Here is a 19,154-nt window from a genome sequence, read left to right as displayed (position 1 = left end):
CACGACTGTTGAATAGAAGATACATGGTAGGATAGGATGGCTTGCTGTTAGAACAATGTGTTTTGTCTTTTTGTGTACCTTTTTGTCTTTCAAGGACCTTTAAGCCCGCAGAGTCTACCCTTTGGCATAGAGTATCTTTGTGGTCATAGTCAAAACAAAAAAGTACAAACCCTCCCCTAAGTCCCAGTACTTAAATGTGAGAAGACAAATAAACATTTCAAGCTTTTATTTATCCCTGTTTTTCACTTGTGAATCTCAAGGATAGGTATTTTCCTTTAGTCTAGTATATGTTACAGATATCTAATATATTCTCTAAAGCTCTTACTGCTTCTATTGTTCTCTAGATTCTCTCCTAAAGCCCGTGGTAATGGACACATTGAGAGATTTAGAAAAATTGCTAATCATCTCCCTTGTCCTACCTATCACTTAGGAGAAGTTTGCTGTTTTGTAAATGTTATACGCTGTGTTGGCTATAAATACCAACTGGAATTTCTCATAACCAAATCAGGTGATTCTCATAGGCACCTGCTTCGTAGATGATAATACTTTATTTAGGATAGTTTGAACAAGAGCCAACTGTGAAGAATTTAAGAAGGATTTAATGAAATTAAGCAACTGGCCAATGAAGTATCAGATAGAAATCAATGCAAATGAAGTAATGCAAAAACAGTCCTAACTTTCCATAGAAGTGGCTCTGTTCACTGTTTCAACTTAGCAAGATTTGAGAGTTATGGTAAAAAGGTCCATAAAAATGTTCCAGGCCAGCCAGAAAGCGAACATGTAGAAGGAGCTATTAGTAAAGGAATAGAAAACAGAACTGAAAACACCGTTATGGCGCTATATGTACAAATTCATTGCTTACCCCTCTTTTGGATACTGTGCAAAGACCCCCTCATCTCTAAAAGGATATCGTAAAACTGGAAACACCTTGGAGAAGGGCATTAGAGGTGAGGCATTAGAGGCACAGAACAGCTTTCTTATAAGTAGTGATCAAGTTGGCTGCAACTTTGGTTTGGAAAAGACATGACCGGGAGGTGCAAAGATGTAGGTCTAAAAATCATGCCGAGCATGACACAGATGGGTAAGACTCAACTCGCTTCCTCCAGCACAAGAAGTAGGGCGCGTTACATAAAGCTGATGGAGCAATCTTTGGAGCAGATTCTTGATGCAATGGGGAGCAGGTTTGGGAAGGGCAGCTTCCAAATCATTGCCAAGAGAGCTGATACTGATGCTCAGGGTTAAGAGAGGTTCAATGAGCTGGAAGCTGTTGAATCGCCATCTCCAAGCTCTTGGGATCCTGCCCTGACCTCTGTGCTCGGGGCAGGGCTGGGGAGCAGGACTGGCGGGGGCCGGAGGCTGGAGGCTGGCCGTCCCGGTTGCGGCGCGGTGCTGGTGCCGCCAGGCGGCTCTGTGTGCGGCGGGCGGGATGCCGGCAGCGCCCGCCCCGTGAGGGCGATAAAAGGCGGCGCCGCGCGGCCCCGCCGTGTCTGCGCGCCCCGGGCCCATGCAGGCGCTGAGCGCCGCCCGCCGCCTCCTGCCCCGCACCCGGCCCGGGCTCGCCCGCGGCTGCGGCTCGGGGCCCGGCGCCCCGCGGAACCCGCTGGTCTACCTGGACGTGGGCGCCGACGAGCAGCCGCTGGGCCGCGTGGTGCTGGAGGTGCGGGGGGACGGGGCGGGACGGGACGGGACGGGGCGGGTGTCCGGCAGGGCCGCGCCAAGGGCAGGCGGGACGGCAGCGGTGGGGGCTGCCGGGGGCTGCCGGGGGTCGGTGCAGGGCTGCGGGGCGGTGTCTGTGCCCCTTTCTCCTTGGCCCCTCGGTGAGGCTGCGCCGCGTGGCTCCGTGCTGGGCACGGCCCGGCCCCTGCGGCTGTTCAATTGCACCAACTCACCGCACGCGAGTTGTTCAGTGCATGTATGTGTGGAAAACCTGAGTAATTCTTCCTTTTCTATTTCTTCAACAGCTGAAAGCTGATGTGGTCCCAAAGACAGCAGGTAGGGCATCACCTTGAGAATTTCATACTTAAAATGGCAGGAAGAAGAACATTCCCGTAACTTAGGGAAACTATTTCCATCTTCCTTCCCCATTTGTGAAATCAAGAAATATGTTCTGAACTTCGTCAGAATGGTGCTAGGGCTTTAGTTTGTTGTTTCAAATAGTTTTATTTTGTAACTGCTACGAACTTGTGTACAGACCGATGTTGGGTTACCAGTGGTGAATAACTATGCTTGAAAATGAGTTGCCTTTTATTAAAATCAAACCACAAAACAAACTGGAAAGGGAAACCCACAAAGGGTTCCTCTGGTAGGGTTTTATGACAGCATACAGGGTTTTATTTTCCTTGTCACTAGTTAACTAGTGCACCCAGGTTATAAAGTTCTCGTACTTTTCCACATGCTTCTTTCCTTATTGCTTATTTAGTGGTTCTGAAAAACTTGTAGCTTTCTTTCAGTTCTCATTAGATGAACAAAGTAAGGAGAAGCATCATCTCCACAGTTAATCTCGAGAACAAAGGCACAACATGCAGAAAATGTGATCTTTGACCCCGGAGTGATGGGACTCAGGGGTGTAAAGGTGTAACAGCAAAATCCAAGGGCAGTGCGAGGGGGAAGGGTTCTGTTTGTACCCTGGTTTGCTTTATTTCTGTGGTTTTGTAGCAGTGTTTCTTTGAGGATGAAAACAACCAACTGATAATACCTTAAAGATATAATAGACTTCTTGAAGTATATAATCTTGGGACCTAGTGACGTTAATTGTGTTTGACTTCATTACGTGTCGTGTATGGGAACATACTGTCCTATGCTTTGTTTCCGCAGAAAACTTTAGAGCTCTCTGTACTGGTGAAAAAGGATTTGGTTATAAAGGATCCACTTTTCACAGAGTGATTCCTTCGTTTATGTGCCAGGTAATGTTGTTCTTTGTTTTTGCTTTCACTGTTAAAATTATCTGTATGTTATTCAAGTATTTTTAGAACCCTTTAGACTAGTGGTAACATTTCAAGTGGCTGCCTTTGCCAGCTGCAGAATGAACAAGTGACAGTGGGCATGTCTTTTTGCTCTTTTGGCTGTGGCTGTTGCTCAGCCTATCTTTGGTACTCATAAATGTGAATTCTGTATAGGCTGTCTTAAAAAATGGCTTAAAGCAAAGCTTTTATCACAGCATACTGAAGCGTGGGGTATATTTGATGAATAGCACACACTTGTGAGTAGAATTAGAAGATTACTTATATGCTGAGTAAGCTAAGAAAACAGTGTGTCCATTCTTAGTAGCATAATTTGTTGACAGTAAATAATGTGTTTCATTGGGGAAAAAACAACTTTTTTTTTTTTATCCTCAACGTCCTTCTAATTTGGAGGGGAGGAAGGAGCAAAAACAATTGGTTAGGATAAACTTTTGGGATGGCACACACAAGGAAGATTTTCCTTTTATTTAAAGTATGTTGTTATGCGTTTTTTTTCGGCCTTCTTGAAAGTCTTTTTTTCTATTGCACTTTGCCGGTGAACAGGTTTCTGCTGCTGTAGTGCACTGAATCGTTTAATTCCTAGTGGTCCTCTCTTCCTTAGTTGAGGTCCTCTGTTCTCTACATTTGAACAGCATTGGATTGTAGTATGTCTTTGAAAACATTTTGAGATAAAGGTCATAACAAGTGGGCTTGCTTTATTAACTGGTGACTGTGGTGGTCTCTCATCCTCTTTAAGTTAAAAATACAGTTGTCTCAACAAGAGGCCCTCATATGACCTATTTCTACTAAGAGGCAGGGTACACGTGTGCTGTAAAGGAACTAATTTCTTGCCTTTGAAATGAAAACTCTATTTTTCTGGTGCTGACAAAAGGATGCAATTTAGAGGTCTTGCTGGGATCAGAAGTATATTTATATAAGAGAAGTTCTACTAAGTTGTACCACTAGTTTGAGAAGTTCTGTGTAATCAGGTCCTCCTAGCCTCTTCCCTCCTTTGTCTCCACAAATGGACCTGAAATGAGGATACTAGGATACTCTGATGCAGTGAGATGATGGATTTATGTTCAGGAATTACTCAGTAGTCATTACCGAAGTGAAATACTGTCATAGGTTTCCACATACTGTTAAGCAAGATGAAACAAGCCAGAGGCCCTTCCACTTGTTGAGATGGAGCGTTAATATGATTCAGGTGGTTGGTATGCCTAATTGGAGTTCATCATATCCAGATGATGGCTTGGACTTGGTAATTAAGATGCCTCCATGTGGCACCCAGCATGCAAAGCATGCTTGTGGGATTGCATAGGTGTTGCTGTAACATAGTCCATAAAGGATTGCTTAGGGTGCAAATGGAAAGATGAGTACCACGTGAGGGAGTTGTGGTGTGCCAGCCCGGGTAGCATAATTTCTGGGAGAGGAGACAGCAGCTTGCTGGGAGCAGTGTTTAGTAGCTGCCTTCGGGAGTCGCTGTGGTGTGGGGTTTGTTTGTTAGGTTTTGTGCCTAACCTGAAAGATGTCTATGCCAGCAAGCGGTGTGGCAGAGGGCAGTGTAGAACACCTTGGACGTAGCACAGGGTAGAGATGCAGATGAGGATCTACTGCAGAGGTTTGTGTTTTGCTTTAAAAAAAAAAAAGGTACTGCATAAGGGCCTGATTTTTGTGACTTGTTTTCAAGAGGAATGGCCTCTTCAGTTACATGTTTAAATAAAAACAAAGTTCAGGATTACAACTCCCAGAGATTCCGAATGTCTCTCACTTACCTGTCAGCTCACCTCTGAGTTTGAGTGGGGCTATCCAGATCTGGAAAGCAAAGTCATGCTGCTGCACTGAAAGGTGAAGGGTACTTGTGTCTGTCCACTTAGAATAAGGGGAGCCTACGTGGCTGCGCAGTGCTGCATTCCCAGTTTGCAGCACTTAAGCAAGAAAAGCTGGAAGCAGCAAACAGTGATGTTGGAGACCCTGACCAGTATTTATCCCTCTTGGGAGAAAGAAGGGGGGGGAGGAAGGGGGTGAATGTGGGATTTTTCCTGGCTTGCCTGAGTTAATATATTTGGGTGTATTTGCTCTATTTGCTCTGAGGCATTTGAAGTGTTTCTTAAAATCACTGCTGAATTGCTGCATCACATTTGGGAACAAGACTTGTAATAGAGAGAAGTGGTTGTACAAGGTAGAGACGTCAACTGGAGAATTATCAGCAATATCTGGAGCAGAAATTTGCTTTTAGCTTTTTTATTTTCATCTAGTTACATGATTTTAAATCCTCCTGTGACCATACTCATTTTTAACCTGAGATTTGAGAAAATTTGCTAATTTTATTACTTTTAAATGAGAGCAGGCGAGTACAGTTCTGATAGCATTGTTTCTGGTATAAAATAATGCTTTGTGTGCTAGTAAAGTTAAACTCAATACCCATTTTTATTTCAGGGTGGTGACTTCACAAATCATAATGGAACTGGTGGAAAATCCATTTATGGAAGTAGATTTCAAGATGAAAATTTCATACTTAAGCATGTAGGACCTGGTAAGTGAACGTATTCTTTCTGCCTTCTGATGACTATAACCTGTAATGACGCATTGTTTATGAAGATATTTTTTTTTATAAATTCTTTAGATATGTGGAGCACGTGGTAGGTACAGAAATGTTACTGAAGTTTAACACTGCATTGTCCCTGGCATGTGTTTATTTATAGACTGCAGTACAAATATGTCAGCCCATAACAGATGATGTTGTTCCTTACATAAAAGGGACTATGCGAAATCAAGATCAGTATTTTTTTTTTGTGTGTGTTTTACTTAGAAACTCTACCAAGGTCAAATTACTATTTTGATTTCCTTTTTTTCTAAGTCAGAGTTGAACTTATACTTGAATGGTCATTGCAGAAGTGAAATAAAGCATTCTGGGGTTTATCTACTATCTAACACAACCACATCCTTGTAAGATTAAATGAAATCTAGTAAAAATAAAGGGAAACCCGTGCATACACATCTGATTAAATCCCAAGTTTCTTTTCGGGGGATTGTTACTTCCTCAAGAGTAAAGAAACTGCTGCTGCTGTTGAAACACAGTAGAGGTTACCTGGTATTAATTACATACAGAACATGTACAAATAATTGTTACCAGAGTTCTTGCTGTCACCAAGAGAGGCTGTGCTGGAGGGAATAGTTCAAGGCAAGAAGTCAGCATTAGCAGTCATTTGGAGATCGCGTGACCTTCACGTGATCTTCTGTCTGTCTATCATTAATCTAAATATGTGGAAGGAAACTGTCTTCTCTATGGCATGCTGTTTATACTGATCTAATAACCTGCTGCTGTTCCAGGTGTTCTTTCGATGGCCAATGCAGGACCTAATACAAATGGATCTCAGTTCTTCATTTGCACTGCAAAAACAGACTGGTACGTTCGTAGCCCTGCATATCAACCTAATGAACTGATGCCTAGAACCAGAAGGTTTTTAGTTTTTCTTAGTTTGTGATTTTTAATTTGCACATTACTTGACGGTAACGGAAAACAGATGGCTTTGTGCCACTCGAGGGAGGAAGGGCTGTGAGGGTAACAAGTAGCTTTACATGCAGTTGATATTACTCCAGACACAGGTAAGACCCTATAAACTGCCTGAATTTCTCTCCCTTCTGTAGTTATGTTAGTGCACCTCTCTTTTCTTCAGTTTATTTCAGTACTTTGTGCACTGATGTCCAGTTTTCTGTGGTCCAAGCATAAAACGGAACTCAGTGAATTTAATGGTCAGGTACAGAAATAAAAAAAAATAAAAATAAAATAAAAAAAAATACACACCGAACTTAAGGACGGGACTTGATGGCAACTAGTTAAGCCTGTTTCACTTGAACAAATGCAGTATTTGTGCTGGTGACTGAGGGTGTGTTAACCTGGAGCAGTGTTCGAGGGGCTTTAGTAGCATGTCTGCAGTGTGTGTGGCACACGGACTGGCCTAACTCACCTTGCTTCTTGCCCCATCATAGTTGCAGGTAGAGTAATTTTCCTTCTGCGCTGTGGTGTAAACTGAAAAGCTGTAAGGAATGGGTCTCAACAAAACAGGGCCTGTATCCCTCATAACACATGAAGGTCTAGAACTAAAAGTTTTTCTTGGACAACTGCACTTGCAGTGACCCTTCCCATAATCAGAGTTGATCAGCAGGTAGCAGCTATGATGATATGTTTACATCCCTTTGCTGCGCTTGATTTGGTCCAGTCTTTGTTGTTTTATGTAAATCTGCCTTTGTTATTTCTATTACAGGCTGGATGGAAAACATGTCGTGTTTGGGCACGTCAAGGAAGGAATGGATGTTGTGAAAAAAATTGAGAGCTTTGGTTCCAAGAGTGGAAAGACGTCCAAGAAGATTGTTATTACTGACTGTGGCCAGCTGTCATAACCTTTTGACCTGCCATTTAGGACAACTTCAATGCTGTGAAAAATGGATCACAAAACCAAAACATTTCTGATCCCATGAGTAGCACCTATGGAGCCATATTTTCTACTTAGCTTGGTCCTACCTTTATATTTCTACTGAATAATACTGCTTGAAAGCATAAAATGTTCAATAAAAACATGTTTTAACCGAGGTACCTTGGTAGTCACTACCACACTTTCTTGGTAGAGATTCCCACTGTATTTTAAAAGGAGTAGTATGGTAACTGAGAGCATATCTGACTGTCCTGTTAATACTGTTCTTACTATTTGGATGCTTTGGGTGTTGGAATTGGTGGTGGAGTTGACAACAAAATATTCTGTAACTGACAGATAGATAAAAGATAAATTGAGAAAAACAATTTTCCCTTTGGTTCCAAAGTAGTCATCTATTTTGTTGTCTCATCATTTAAAAAAAAAAAAATGATACTAACTAATGCTCTTGAAACTAACAGCAACAATACCATCAAATGTTTTATTTCTGTGTCTTAATTTAAGTCTTTCCACTAGAATTAATATGTGTGGTTGTGGGTTTTTAATTTGTCAGTTTCTGTAGTCTGACCACTGTTTAAAACTGAACTGATCCTTACTTGATTCAACGGAGCAATTTGACTTCTGGGTTAAGTGAACTGCTTTAAGATGAGGTGGCGCGCTGGTAGAGCTCTACCAGTTCGCTAAGGCTACAAATGAGACAAAAGATGATGGGACTCTTTTTTACTATGCAACAGTGAACTTAATAGAAGTACAATTCTGCTCCGAGACATATTTTTGTGAAGAATACAGCACAGTACTCAACAGATCAGCTATTTTTGCACTTCAAGAATATAATCAGAGCGTAATGAGCTTGCTTGAGTGAGAAATAGGTTTTAGTGATTTTTTTTTTTGTCCTGTTAGTTCTGCAAAGTTGGCCCACCTTGGATTATGGTTTCTTCTCATGCATCATCAACAGGAGTCAGAATTGGTCATTAGAGTCACATGGCCTACTGGGTGCAGCAAAACCATTATTGTTGTGGTTGATGCATGAGAATGAGAGAATTCAGTTGATCAGATAAACACATTTCATTTGTAGAAACCGGTATGTTTTATGTGGAGTCCTTGAGCAGTAACAACTGTTGGAACCTCACAATATTACTTTAAGAATTGCTAAAGCTGTGAAGTATTAATGCTTGTGGGAAAAGCACTTGACTGTTTTTGTGTGATAATCTTGTTACTGAAGAGAAAAATAAAATGTGATAGCTCTTCTCAACTGTGATTACTTCCACTGTGTTCTGCTAATACAGGGGTTTAAAGCTATTCTTTACTACACTTTTTTCCACTGAGGGCTGCATTCTTGTGTGTATGTAATAGTATTCTGAGAGAAATTTAACAGAAAATGGAATTGACATTGTTATTTTTTCCTGTTTTATCTTTGTAGTATTTTTGAAATATTATTTTGTGCTGTTTAGGCTTATTTTAGTTTGATACAATGATTTTTCTCTTAATTTGTATATGGAAAATAAATGCAGTTCTACCACAAAAAGGTGTGTGTTTTTTTTTTCCCTTTCTTAAACAAGACTTTGGGCACTTACCTGAAAGCAGGCATGTGAGGTGCTGAAGCCTGTTGTGTTCACTTGTGCTATTTTACTCCATCCACATTGTAGTGAGTCTCATCTGCAGGTTATCAGAAGCTACCTTGTTCCATAAATATGGCCATCAAGAGGCAGGGCAATGGTACCAGGGCAATGCACCTCTAAAATGTCTGGCTTATTCCATCAGCTGCAGGGATAACAATGAGCAAAGTGTAAATTTACCTGCTCTGTGTTGCTTTTTTTTTTTTTTAATTCTGCTTTGACGGGGTTTTCCGGCTTGATAGACATCTGAGGCTATGAGGCTATATGCATATATGTAGCAACATGGCATGAGTTGTACTGTTACTCCTGAGCTCAGGGCCAAAGGCGGTGGTGTGGTGGGACCTAGGGTTGCTGAGCTTCAGCATGCTGGGGGCCTGGCCCATGGCTGCTGGTCTTGGTTCGCTTATCCATTGCACCTGTGTCCCAAGCAGCGCTTGCAGCTCCTGAGGCAGTGTGGAATTCAGCCTTGCTGGTAACTCTCCTCCTGGGTATACCTCTGGCCCCTGGGCACCTCTGCCCCTCTCCTAGGAGTCCTGGTGTGTCATAGAGCTAGCAGAAGAGGCTTCTCCCTTCACAGCCTTGCTCTGTCATCGCGTCAGCCTGAAGACTGCGGTCTGGAACAGGAAGAGTTAGGCAACATCAGCAGCTGCTTGTACCCTCCTCACTGGGATTTTGTATTTCATCAGGGCAAAATTGTTACAGCAATGAACTCTGCCAGGGAGGGAAAAGGGCTCTCGCTTTTAAAGTTAATCCATTTCATCTCTGAGAGAAGGAAGTGCCTCAGATGACTTTGGAAGGTTGTATGGATGTCAAATCCCAAAAGGATATGTGCTTTCCTTGTTTTCTTCTGGTAAAAAAGGGTTGATCTCCAAGCAACTCAGAACATGGTTCAGTGTAAAGCAGCTGAGTGATGCTAGAGGGGCTAATTGAATTCACACCTGTATTAAAGTGTGGAAAAGGGCTGCCACGGCAGGCGAAGTGCAGCGTGAGGCCTCTTTGCCCCCGTGCCCGCCATTTCCTACTCAGCCGCTTCCCTGACGGGAGGGCTGGGGCACCGCTGCTGTGCCCTGAGGTACCGCAGTCCCTGTGGGCGATGCACCAGGGCGATTACACCAAGCCTGTGCTAGTCTATTTTGTGTCAAAAAGTGACTGTCCGGGTTATTTCGCTTCATGTTTCACACAGCGTTCCCGGCCCGAATGCCCTGAGGCGCTCTGCGAGGAGCGGGGCGGCGGCAGGTGCCCCCCGACCCCTTCCCTCACGGCGGCCGCTGGCGGCCCGGGACTCCCGGGCGGGCTCCCCGCTGCCGCTCCCCGCCTGCCCGCGGGGCGGCGCCGCGAGGCCGCCTCAGGGCCGCGGCAGTGCGGGGCCGGCCCCGCCGGGCCAAAGCTGCCGCTTCGCTTCACTTCGCTTCGCTTTGCTTCGTTTTGCTTCGCTTCGCTTCGCTTCTCCCGGCTGTGGGACGAGCGGAGGGAGGGGGCGGCTGTGCCCCTGCGAGCTGCCCCCGCCGCGTGCAGGTCCGGGGGTGCCCCGGCAAAGCACAGACCGACCCCCACCAACAATCACCAGAGTTTGCGTGGCAAAGCTGTTCCAACACATTCACAGAGGGTTTTGTTTACTCTCAGGGTTTAACTGCGTTCCAGACTTTCTGCTTGCATAAATTGCTTTTGACCGAGGCTATCTGTTTTTGTTTATGAAGTTTAAATCCTTCGAAGTAAGGGCATTGGGGCATGGGGTCCTGCCCGTGCTGCAGCACGTACACTGCTGGTAGCAGCGTGTCGACAAGCAGGGCCTCGAAGAAGTAAGCTGCTGGAATGAGAGCAAGTCGTTTTATATGGCATTTCAAGGACAATGTGGATGTTCTGCCACTAGCGGAGAAACTGTAGCTGGACAGACACTTTCAACCCAATTTAGAAGCAACCAGGCCATTGACATTGTGCCCTGGTGCTGCGGGCCTGGAAGAGCTGCAGGACAGAAAGGCTGCAGCCGGGGACGGAGGTGACAGCCACAGAGCGGCGAGCAGCAGCCAGGCAGTGCTTTCCCTCACACGGCGCTCAGGGTGAGGGCAGCAGGGCCAGGCGAGGCTGCAGCTTGAGATCCGGCGTGCAGGAGGACCCTGCTGCGAGCTGTGAGGGACACACAATGAGGGGACATGGAGGAAACTGAGTGTGGCACCAGGAGGTTGTTCTGGTACAGGGGATCGGAGTGGAAACAAGCTTGGCTGACTTCAGATGCCATGCTCAAATGGAGAAAGGCCTGGGGCACCTCAGAGCAGGAGGTTATTAGTATCCACTGCCTGTTGCTGGAGCTGAAGGAGGTGTCCTGGGACATGGCTGGATGAAAAACGTTGCTGGTGTTGTTAACTTGAGTTCAGTGCAACTATATCAGAGGTCAACACTGACTGAATTGCTCATTATTTATTAGCCAGTTAAGTAAACAAATCTTAAAATTAGGTCATCAGTGGGACTGATGTAGCTTGAGAAGAATGGAGGCAAACTCTTACTCAGCAGCGCAGCCGACATCCTCATCTTGCAGGAATCCAGCAAAACGTTCAGACCCCAGCTGGCCCAGGGAAGAGCAGCATAACCGAGCAGGTAACTGGGCTCCCAGCCCTGCAGCTGCTGCTTGGGCTGCGCGTCCTCGCTGTGGGGACAGCTCTTCACCTGGCTGATACCATGCCACATGTCCTGCTTGACATGTGCCCATGCTCGCTATGGCTTAGTGGCACTTATTTTTAGAGCCTGGAGCTGCTGCTGAGCAATGGTATCGCACGTTTGGCTCCTGCTTTGTCGCCCTGGTGCTAGGAAGCTGTGGGGTTTTTTTTGCATCCACATCCCAGACCTCGAGGTCTGAGCTGGGAAGGTCAGGGTGGGGACAGATCCAGGGGCTCTGGTGTGGCTCTGTCCTCCCCTGATGGGTCATTTACTGTAATCACTCCAGAGTGACGCTGGTTTGAACGCCCCGTTCTTTTTACAAACCAGGAGAGGAAAAAAAAAAAAAAAAGAAAGAAAACATATAACGGGGGGGGGAGGCATGCTTGGGGGGAATGACTGCCTCTTTAAGACAGGGTCAGAGAAAAGTTAAAAATGTGCAGATGCAGAGGTTTGGGGGGGAAAAACTCTGTCACCGTTCTCATTTTCACTCACCTCCTACTTAAAATTCATCCGGGAAGGTAGGCAGAGGGACACAACAGCTGCTAAAATTACTAGGTGGAAATCATTTTTAGCAGGCGCAAGTGCCTTGCGGTTTTCCTGCCCTCTCTCCCCCACCGCTCAGGCCTCGCCCCCAGCTCGCTGCAGTTTCCCCCAGAGAGACTCTCGCATTGCAGGGCCAAACTCCATCTGTCCATCCATCTATCTGTCTGCCTGATCCATGCCAGCCCCGTGGGACCCCGTCCCCAGGGACAGCCCCAGGCCCCACCACTGGCACGTCCTTGGGATGTGCTCCTGCGAGAGGCAGGGGCGTGAGGGGGCGGCGGCAGCTGCGAGCAGTTAGGCTATTGCTGGAGCCATAAATTGTGCGTTAGCTCCAAACAGTGCACGCTCCAAGTGATGCAGTGCCTTAGATTTTTTTCCTGCCTGCCAAAAGTCAGTGTTTGGTTAGGATTTTATTTTTTTGGAAGCGCCGTTGCTATTAACTTGAGGGTTGCCAAGGCCAAACAAAGTGCAAAGTGTCCTTGGAGAAAGCTGCGTGATTCTGTACATTAAAAACCGGGGGGTGCCAGCACACGGCCTCAGCCTCGCAATCTGTCACATGGCTTGCATGTGCTGCCAGCACCCTATAAAAGCTTTTGCTGATTTTTTATAAGAACGTTCCCGTGCTTAAGCTGCAGAAGTCCGAGCTTTGCATTTTTCGATCCGTTTGCTGCGTGGGGCTGCACAGCTTGTGGGAGGAGTGTGCGGGCGGCCAAGGCTGGCCGGGTGGGGGCAAAAGGTCTGTCACTTGGGGTTGGTGCATGGCTACACCCGCAATCAGAGCTGCAGCCCTTGTTCCACGCCCTGACGTTGCATCGCTGTTAACCCACTAACCCTTGGCCCATCGGCTCGCTGGCCCACGCGAACAATAGCGGGTGCGGGTGTCTGCTGGCTCAGAGCAGGAAGAAGAAGCCCAACCAACTTTCTGCTAAACGCTTTCCTTTGCCTGCAGAGCGAACAGGACTGCACGGAGCTGGAGGTCTCAAAGCACAGGGTGGAGAAGCGGGAGGTTGCCGCTGGGTCAGCCACTCTGCGGTGGCCACTGCTGCCATAAGTGGCTCGTGTGGACTGGCCGTGCCCTGTGGGGTCAAGGCAAAGCCACGTGGTTTTCTGGGCTTTCCTTCTGTTTCCTTTCCAGTTGATCTGAAACCACGATGCCGCTAGATTTTGGAAAATGGTGTTCATGCACACAGATGCAGGAGCACACAATGAAGAGAAAACAAGATGCTCCTTTTAGTTGCAAGAATGACTTCATTTCTGGGGTGAACCAGTGGATTACTTGGTGGTTAGTAACAAAATGCATAGAAATTGTTTTGGAACAGCAGTGGAGATCATTGTCTTCCTCTTTTCCACCTTTCCAGCGCCACTCCTTTCATGCTGAAATGAAAGGAAATGTGTTCTGTTTTTCTTTTATTTATTTTTCCTCTCTTCACAATGATATGAAAGAATTTTCCAGACCCCATCCTGGTCTGAAGGCTTTTGTCGGGGCCATAAACCTGTGTTGGGTTCAGCACGCAGCCCCCAAGGGGGCCGCCCTGCAGCACGGAGGCTGGCTGGCCCACGGGGCGCAAACCCTGGGCTGCCCCGAGCTGTGTAACCACTCGGGAACGTGGCTCCTGAAGCTCACCACCAGCTCTCCCTGCGATTAACATCTGATTCTGGGGAGAGGGGCAAGAGGCAGGGGGAGATGGGGGCCTTTGCTTTTGCCTGCCCATGACCCAGCAGCATTTCCCAGCTGGGGATGATGATTTTTTTCCTGCCTAATTGCTGCCCCAGTTAATGAGGTTCCTCTCACCTCCCATAGCTGTTTGTGAAGGTGTCTGAGCAGCGGTGGAGGGAGGGCTGTCCTCTGCTATCAGTGTCCCAGCCGAGCTGTGGCAGCAGCATCCTGCAGCTGGGGGGCAGATTTACCTATTCTTTCCACTTTCTGTTGTCTTGGCTTGCTGAACTCGGAGCGCTCTCAGTGGGACTTTGCAGCTGCAGTTGTTATTATCCCAGCTAGGAGAACTCAATTCTTTTTTTTTTTTTTTTTTCCCCCTTTTCAGGCGTTAGGAGCACCAGCCCGTGCCAGCTTCCTCTGCCCAGAAGCTGTCTCGGTTTCTCAGGAATGAAGCTAAATGAAGTTTTTCAATGGCTGCGAGCAGCCTGCAGATAACAGAAAATAGTTCTGTGTTGTTCTTTGCGAGTAGGGCCCCTCACAAAGTAGCCTTAACTCTATATCAAGGAGTCAAGGGGTTAAAATAATATTGTCCCAGCGTGTCATTGCTAACTAAGGTCCTGGGCTTAACAAGACCCCAAATTGTTCGTGTTCCACTGATGTAATTTGTTATCCCGAATTTTCCCCTATTTTGTTATTTCAGTGTGCTTGGCTCTAAGGTCATAGCTTCAACCCGAATTCTTCACTCGCCCTCCCCAAACTGGGCAGGACTCTGCCTGGCTGATAAACCAATGGCAGTTCTGACCTCGTTTGTGCCTGATGTCATTCCCCTGAGCTGGAGGCTGGGGCTGGCTTTGCCCTCACACCAGGGCACACCAGCCAGTTCCCTGCTGCTCTGCCTGCTAGGTGGGATATGCTGGGAGTGGGTCTCAAAGGGAGAAACACCAGGAAAAATCACTTCTGCAGTCCTCAAGCTGATATACATGTAGATCTTATCTAATCAATGAATTTTTTATCCCATTCCAATTCATTGTAATTTATCAGGAGAGGAGTCTTTTCTCCCGGGGATACACTTAATTTACAAATAGTTATTTTTTTATATTTTTTTTTTCCTGTAGTCATACGGCTAGGTATCTCAGAGTTGGGGCACCAATGCTGAGCAGGCTTTGTGACCACCAGCAGACCACCAGCACAAATGAGCACAGACAGTATTTTACAACTATTTTCTACTAGCTGACAGAGAGCCATGGAAAACTGGGGGGAAAAAATGTAGAGCAGATTGAATGAAAACAAAAATATAAGCTAGGTCCTTTACTTTTGGAAACTCTCCAACAACCTCTAATATTCATTAGTGAGATATCAGCTTTCTGCCTTGCAGGATGAACTATAAAATATTATATCTTAGCCCTGCACATTTTCAAGTTCCTTCCCCTTTATTACAGCCACTGGTTTATTAAAACTAGAAATGGACCAAGACCAAACCTCGGCATGAAACTATGTCTGAATGTCTGCCTTCAAATCCTGCAGCTTGCTACAACTGCTCTCTAATGCTTAAAATAAAACTGAACCCCCTGCAACACCAAATGATGTCTCATTCCTCCTCCCTTCATTCCCCCCATGAACAAAACTCCTCGCACCTGGATGTACCGAAGCTGATGGGCTCATGGCTAGCTCCTTGCCCACCAATGCCAAAGGCAAAATTCCCGGAGTGGCTGGCAGCATCTGAGGGTCTGGTTAATCCCATCTGAAACTCTGCCCAAGCATGTATGATCAATGATGAGTTTGAAAGAATATTATATTATATTTAATTTTTTTGAAGTCCATTCATGTGACCTGCTCTGTTCGCAAGACTAGCTGGCAGTTAATTTCCTCTCGCTTTCTTCCAAAACATCCTTCCCATGTCCTTGTATTTTACGGTCTTCACTGAGGAATGTTGTCTACTGGATCATTTTTATTGGCTTTGCTTTTTAATAATCAGCATTTAAGTTTAATGCAGCGTTTTTTTGGTAACAGAATTCATAGCTTAAAAAACAACAAAGCAGCCCCTCGCTCCCTCGGATAGATTTCAAATGTGATTACTTTTATAAGTTGTAAATAAAGGGCTGGTAGTTGATGCTTAGTGGGAAGCGCTCCCAGTGTGTTTCAAGCACTGTTTTTCAGCCTCCACCGATAAGAAAACTGCTGACTTGGGGTTTTGGGAACTGCTTTTTGCTGCTCTTTTTGCTCCTGCTGCAGCTGCCCGCGGTCAGGAAACCTCGAGGCTGCAGGGGGAGAGACACTCAGCCGGGACAGCGTGCGAAGGTGGCAGCAGCACACATCTGAGCCTTGCAGGGTGGATGGCACAAGGCGAGGCTTTGCGCCTCCCCACCGTGGTTCTGACTTTTCCCCAGGGCCAGGAGCTCAGGGGCACGGCAGCATCCAGGCAGAAGTAATTCCAAACTCATCGTAATGCCACACTGCAGCTCAGCTCCAGGCCAGCCCTGAGGGAAAGGAGTTCTGCTGAAGTAGTCAAGCAGGTGGGAAGGATGGCTTGATGTTGTTCCCCCCCAAAATTAATTTAGGAAATGAGGGCCAACGCCTGACCAGTGAAGATGATGAGCTTTGGAGCTAGATACCAATAGATGTGGGTCTTCAGTCCTGATGAAGGCAAGTCAGAGGAGTTTGTAGGCTAAGTATGAGAGGAACTAGCTGAAGCTTAGTGGCTTGCAGCACACAGGCTGTCAGGCTAGATGCTTTACATGTTCCATTTTGGCCTCGGATTGTATTAAAAGAGAAACAACCTTTTTTCCTGATCTGAATCTTGCCTCCCCAGCACTCTTTATCATTTCTTCCTACTCTTTTTCTTGGTTTGTTCTTGGAGGAGTTACTTTCCCTCTGTCCTGTTCGAAGTCTTTCTCTCTCTGACTTTATTATAAAAACAAAACTAGATAAAAAATAGAGATTATGAAGGTCCTGAAGGGAGTCAGACTCGCAGGTTTATCTGAATTCAAAGGGAACTGGGTGCCAAATTCGGAGACCTTGTGAAAGCCCCAACCCAGAGCCCTGAAATTCAGAGTAGCTTTTGAAAAACCTCGTAAAAAGCAAGCTTGCTGATAGTGGGCTGTCTCAAGCTTTATTCCTTAATCTTAAGCATTTTTCTGATGGGGGCTCTATAAATATACTCAATGATGATGAGAAGTAGAAGAATAAATGTCTGGCTTTCGCGAATGACTTTTCTGCAGTGAATATCACCAAAGTTATTTTACTGGCTGGTTATCTCGAAGCAGCAAGTATCCAGACGGTTGTCTCCAACTGTTGTTATTAAATTCAGCAGGAAATCCATCCTGTCCAAAAGAATTATGAGTTTCCATTGCTCCTGGAGATGTCCAGAGATGTTAATGTGTGTGTGTGTTTGTGTTGCACAAGTAGCCGGCAGTGAGCAAGGCCGGGTTTTGATCTCATCCCTGAGCTGGGGGAGCTGGGTGCCAGCTGTAAAACTGATGTCAACGTCTAGCCCGGGGGGTTATTTATGAAGGCAAGTCTTCCAAAACACCCTGATCGCTCCAGCTACAAGCATGTTTCACATCACAGGGCAGCACTTGAAATTTGTAGTTCAGCGTCCCGAAGCGGGGCCCAGATGCCGCCAGTGGCAGCCTTTGCCCTGAAGGAGTTGGCGTTTGTCAGCTCTTTCTGCCCAGAGGTGTGTGAGATACCACAGTTTCCCCTTTTACTTAAACGAGGAAATAACTCTGGTGGCGATCTGGTCTTTGTCACTGCTGTGGACGCAAAACCACCAAGTGCTGATCCCTTATTTGTACTATACGGCCCGTCGGGGTGGGAGTCATCTGCCAAAGGGGGTGAGAAGCAGAGTCACAGCCGGGGGGGCTTTGCCATGGCCACCTGCCTGGAGCAGGACCCCTTGCCAGTGGCCACCAGCAAGGGACTGGGAGACAGGACAGCTCAGAGGGAGGGCCTGCTGCTGCTCCAGCCTCCTATTTGCAGGTTTCCCAAATCCCCCCCGAAACTCTGTGGGGCAGGGGGGAGCCTGAAGGCATCTGCAGCCTGCCCCCGCTGCACCACGTTCCTTGGCCAGCGGATGAGGGATGGGGTAAGGGAAGCAGCACGCTCAGCCTCGGCCGGACCTCGCAGTGCTGCGTTATTTCTCAGGCTGTGTCCCTCATGCCGAAATGGCAGCTGTGGAGCTGGTGTAGGCTGGGAAGGATGCAACCACACTGTTCAACCACCAGCCCCTGTTTGTTTTGCAGAAAGACATGAGGTATGTTTAGAAAAGTGCAGATTTGTCTTTAAAACTCTGGCTCATCTCAAAGATCATGGTATTTCTGGCAAACTACATATATGAACATCTTTAAGGAGATGTCTGCACCGGGTCTACATTTAGATCTCGTTGTAATACCACAGCCATGTATAGCTGCCTGGCAAAAGCCTCCCAGAGAAACACGACAGCACAGAAACGTGCTGCTGTAGCCCTGAAAAAATAGCAACATAGCACTGACACTGTTCAGATGTTTGATTTTATAGAAGATACCTCCAGACATAAATAAAAGCTGCCTTGGTGAGCACGTATACGCACAACAGGGTGCTGGCTATGTGACATACCACGTACCGCGGGGAATAAATGGTGGCACAGGGCATCCCAATGCAGCCTGGGCCTTGGGGCTTTGGGGAGCTGCTCTGGGCCCACACCAGCCAGCTACACCTCAAACAGAAGGAGGCAGGCAGCATTTCTGCAGTGCCTCCACACATCGCTGGATCCTTTCCATCATGTTCTGGGTGCACGGTGGTGTGACCACAGAGCACCCGGCCTGGCTCGGGCTCCTTTCTCCAGCAGAGTCCTGGTGCCCAGCGCAGGAATAGAGAATAAAGCACAGAGTGCCGTCATGCTACCCTGGGGCTCCGAAATTCCCCATGCCCTTCCCATCCCCTGTGCTTCCAGGCAGGTGTTTCGGGACCCTGGTGTCTGCACACAAGCCCTCAGCAGTCAGCGTGCCAGGTGCAAGGCACAGTGACCGGCAGCAGTGCCTCGTACAGCGCCTTCCTCTCCCTGAGTGGCGTGTGTGTAGTCAGGAGGCACCAAGCTTCTAGGTCAGCTTCTCTACCTACCCCAGCTAGCGTGACCTACATTCAGAAAGCCTTCTGTGCACATATGTGCCTCATACAGAGCATTCATTACAAACCCACTGACTCTGGTACGCTTGCAAATTCTCACGGAGGAAGTCGAAGAAGGAGCGCGTTGTCTGGCCGTCTCTGGGGCACAGTGCCCTTCCCGCCTCCTCTTGCCCTGGGAGCTTCGTGCCACGTGCATTTTCCATCCCAGCCC

General features: G+C 46.8%; 1 protein-coding gene across 1 annotated transcript; it reads left to right on the top strand.

The window, feature by feature from the left end:
- Positions 1 to 1,452: 1,452 nt before the first annotated feature.
- Positions 1,453 to 8,897, top strand: PPIF (peptidylprolyl isomerase F). The gene is made up of 6 exons (XM_068688306.1): positions 1,453 to 1,657; positions 1,962 to 1,992; positions 2,815 to 2,903; positions 5,379 to 5,475; positions 6,273 to 6,348; positions 7,208 to 8,897. The coding sequence occupies exons 1-6, from the start codon at positions 1,505 to 1,507 to the stop codon at positions 7,341 to 7,343; spliced, it is 582 nt and encodes a 193-aa protein (XP_068544407.1). The 5' UTR covers positions 1,453 to 1,504; the 3' UTR covers positions 7,344 to 8,897.
- The last annotated feature ends 10,257 nt before the right edge of the window (positions 8,898 to 19,154 follow it).

The sequence above is a fragment of the Anas acuta genome, chromosome 7 (genome assembly GCF_963932015.1).
Source record: "Anas acuta chromosome 7, bAnaAcu1.1, whole genome shotgun sequence".
Classification (NCBI taxonomy): Eukaryota; Metazoa; Chordata; class Aves; order Anseriformes; family Anatidae; genus Anas; species Anas acuta.
This window is presented reverse-complemented; position numbering and strand designations above follow the sequence as displayed.

Bases quoted from the DNA above. Each gene is read 5' to 3' on its own strand.
- PPIF (XM_068688306.1), top strand. From the start codon at position 1,505: ATGCAGGCGCTGAGCGCCGCCCGCCGCCTCCTGCCCCGCACCCGGCCC. The intron at 2,904-5,378 runs GTAATGTTGTTC...TTTTTATTTCAG, and splicing joins TTCCTTCGTTTATGTGCCAG to GGTGGTGACTTCACAAATCA. The intron at 6,349-7,207 runs GTACGTTCGTAG...TTTCTATTACAG, and splicing joins TGCACTGCAAAAACAGACTG to GCTGGATGGAAAACATGTCG.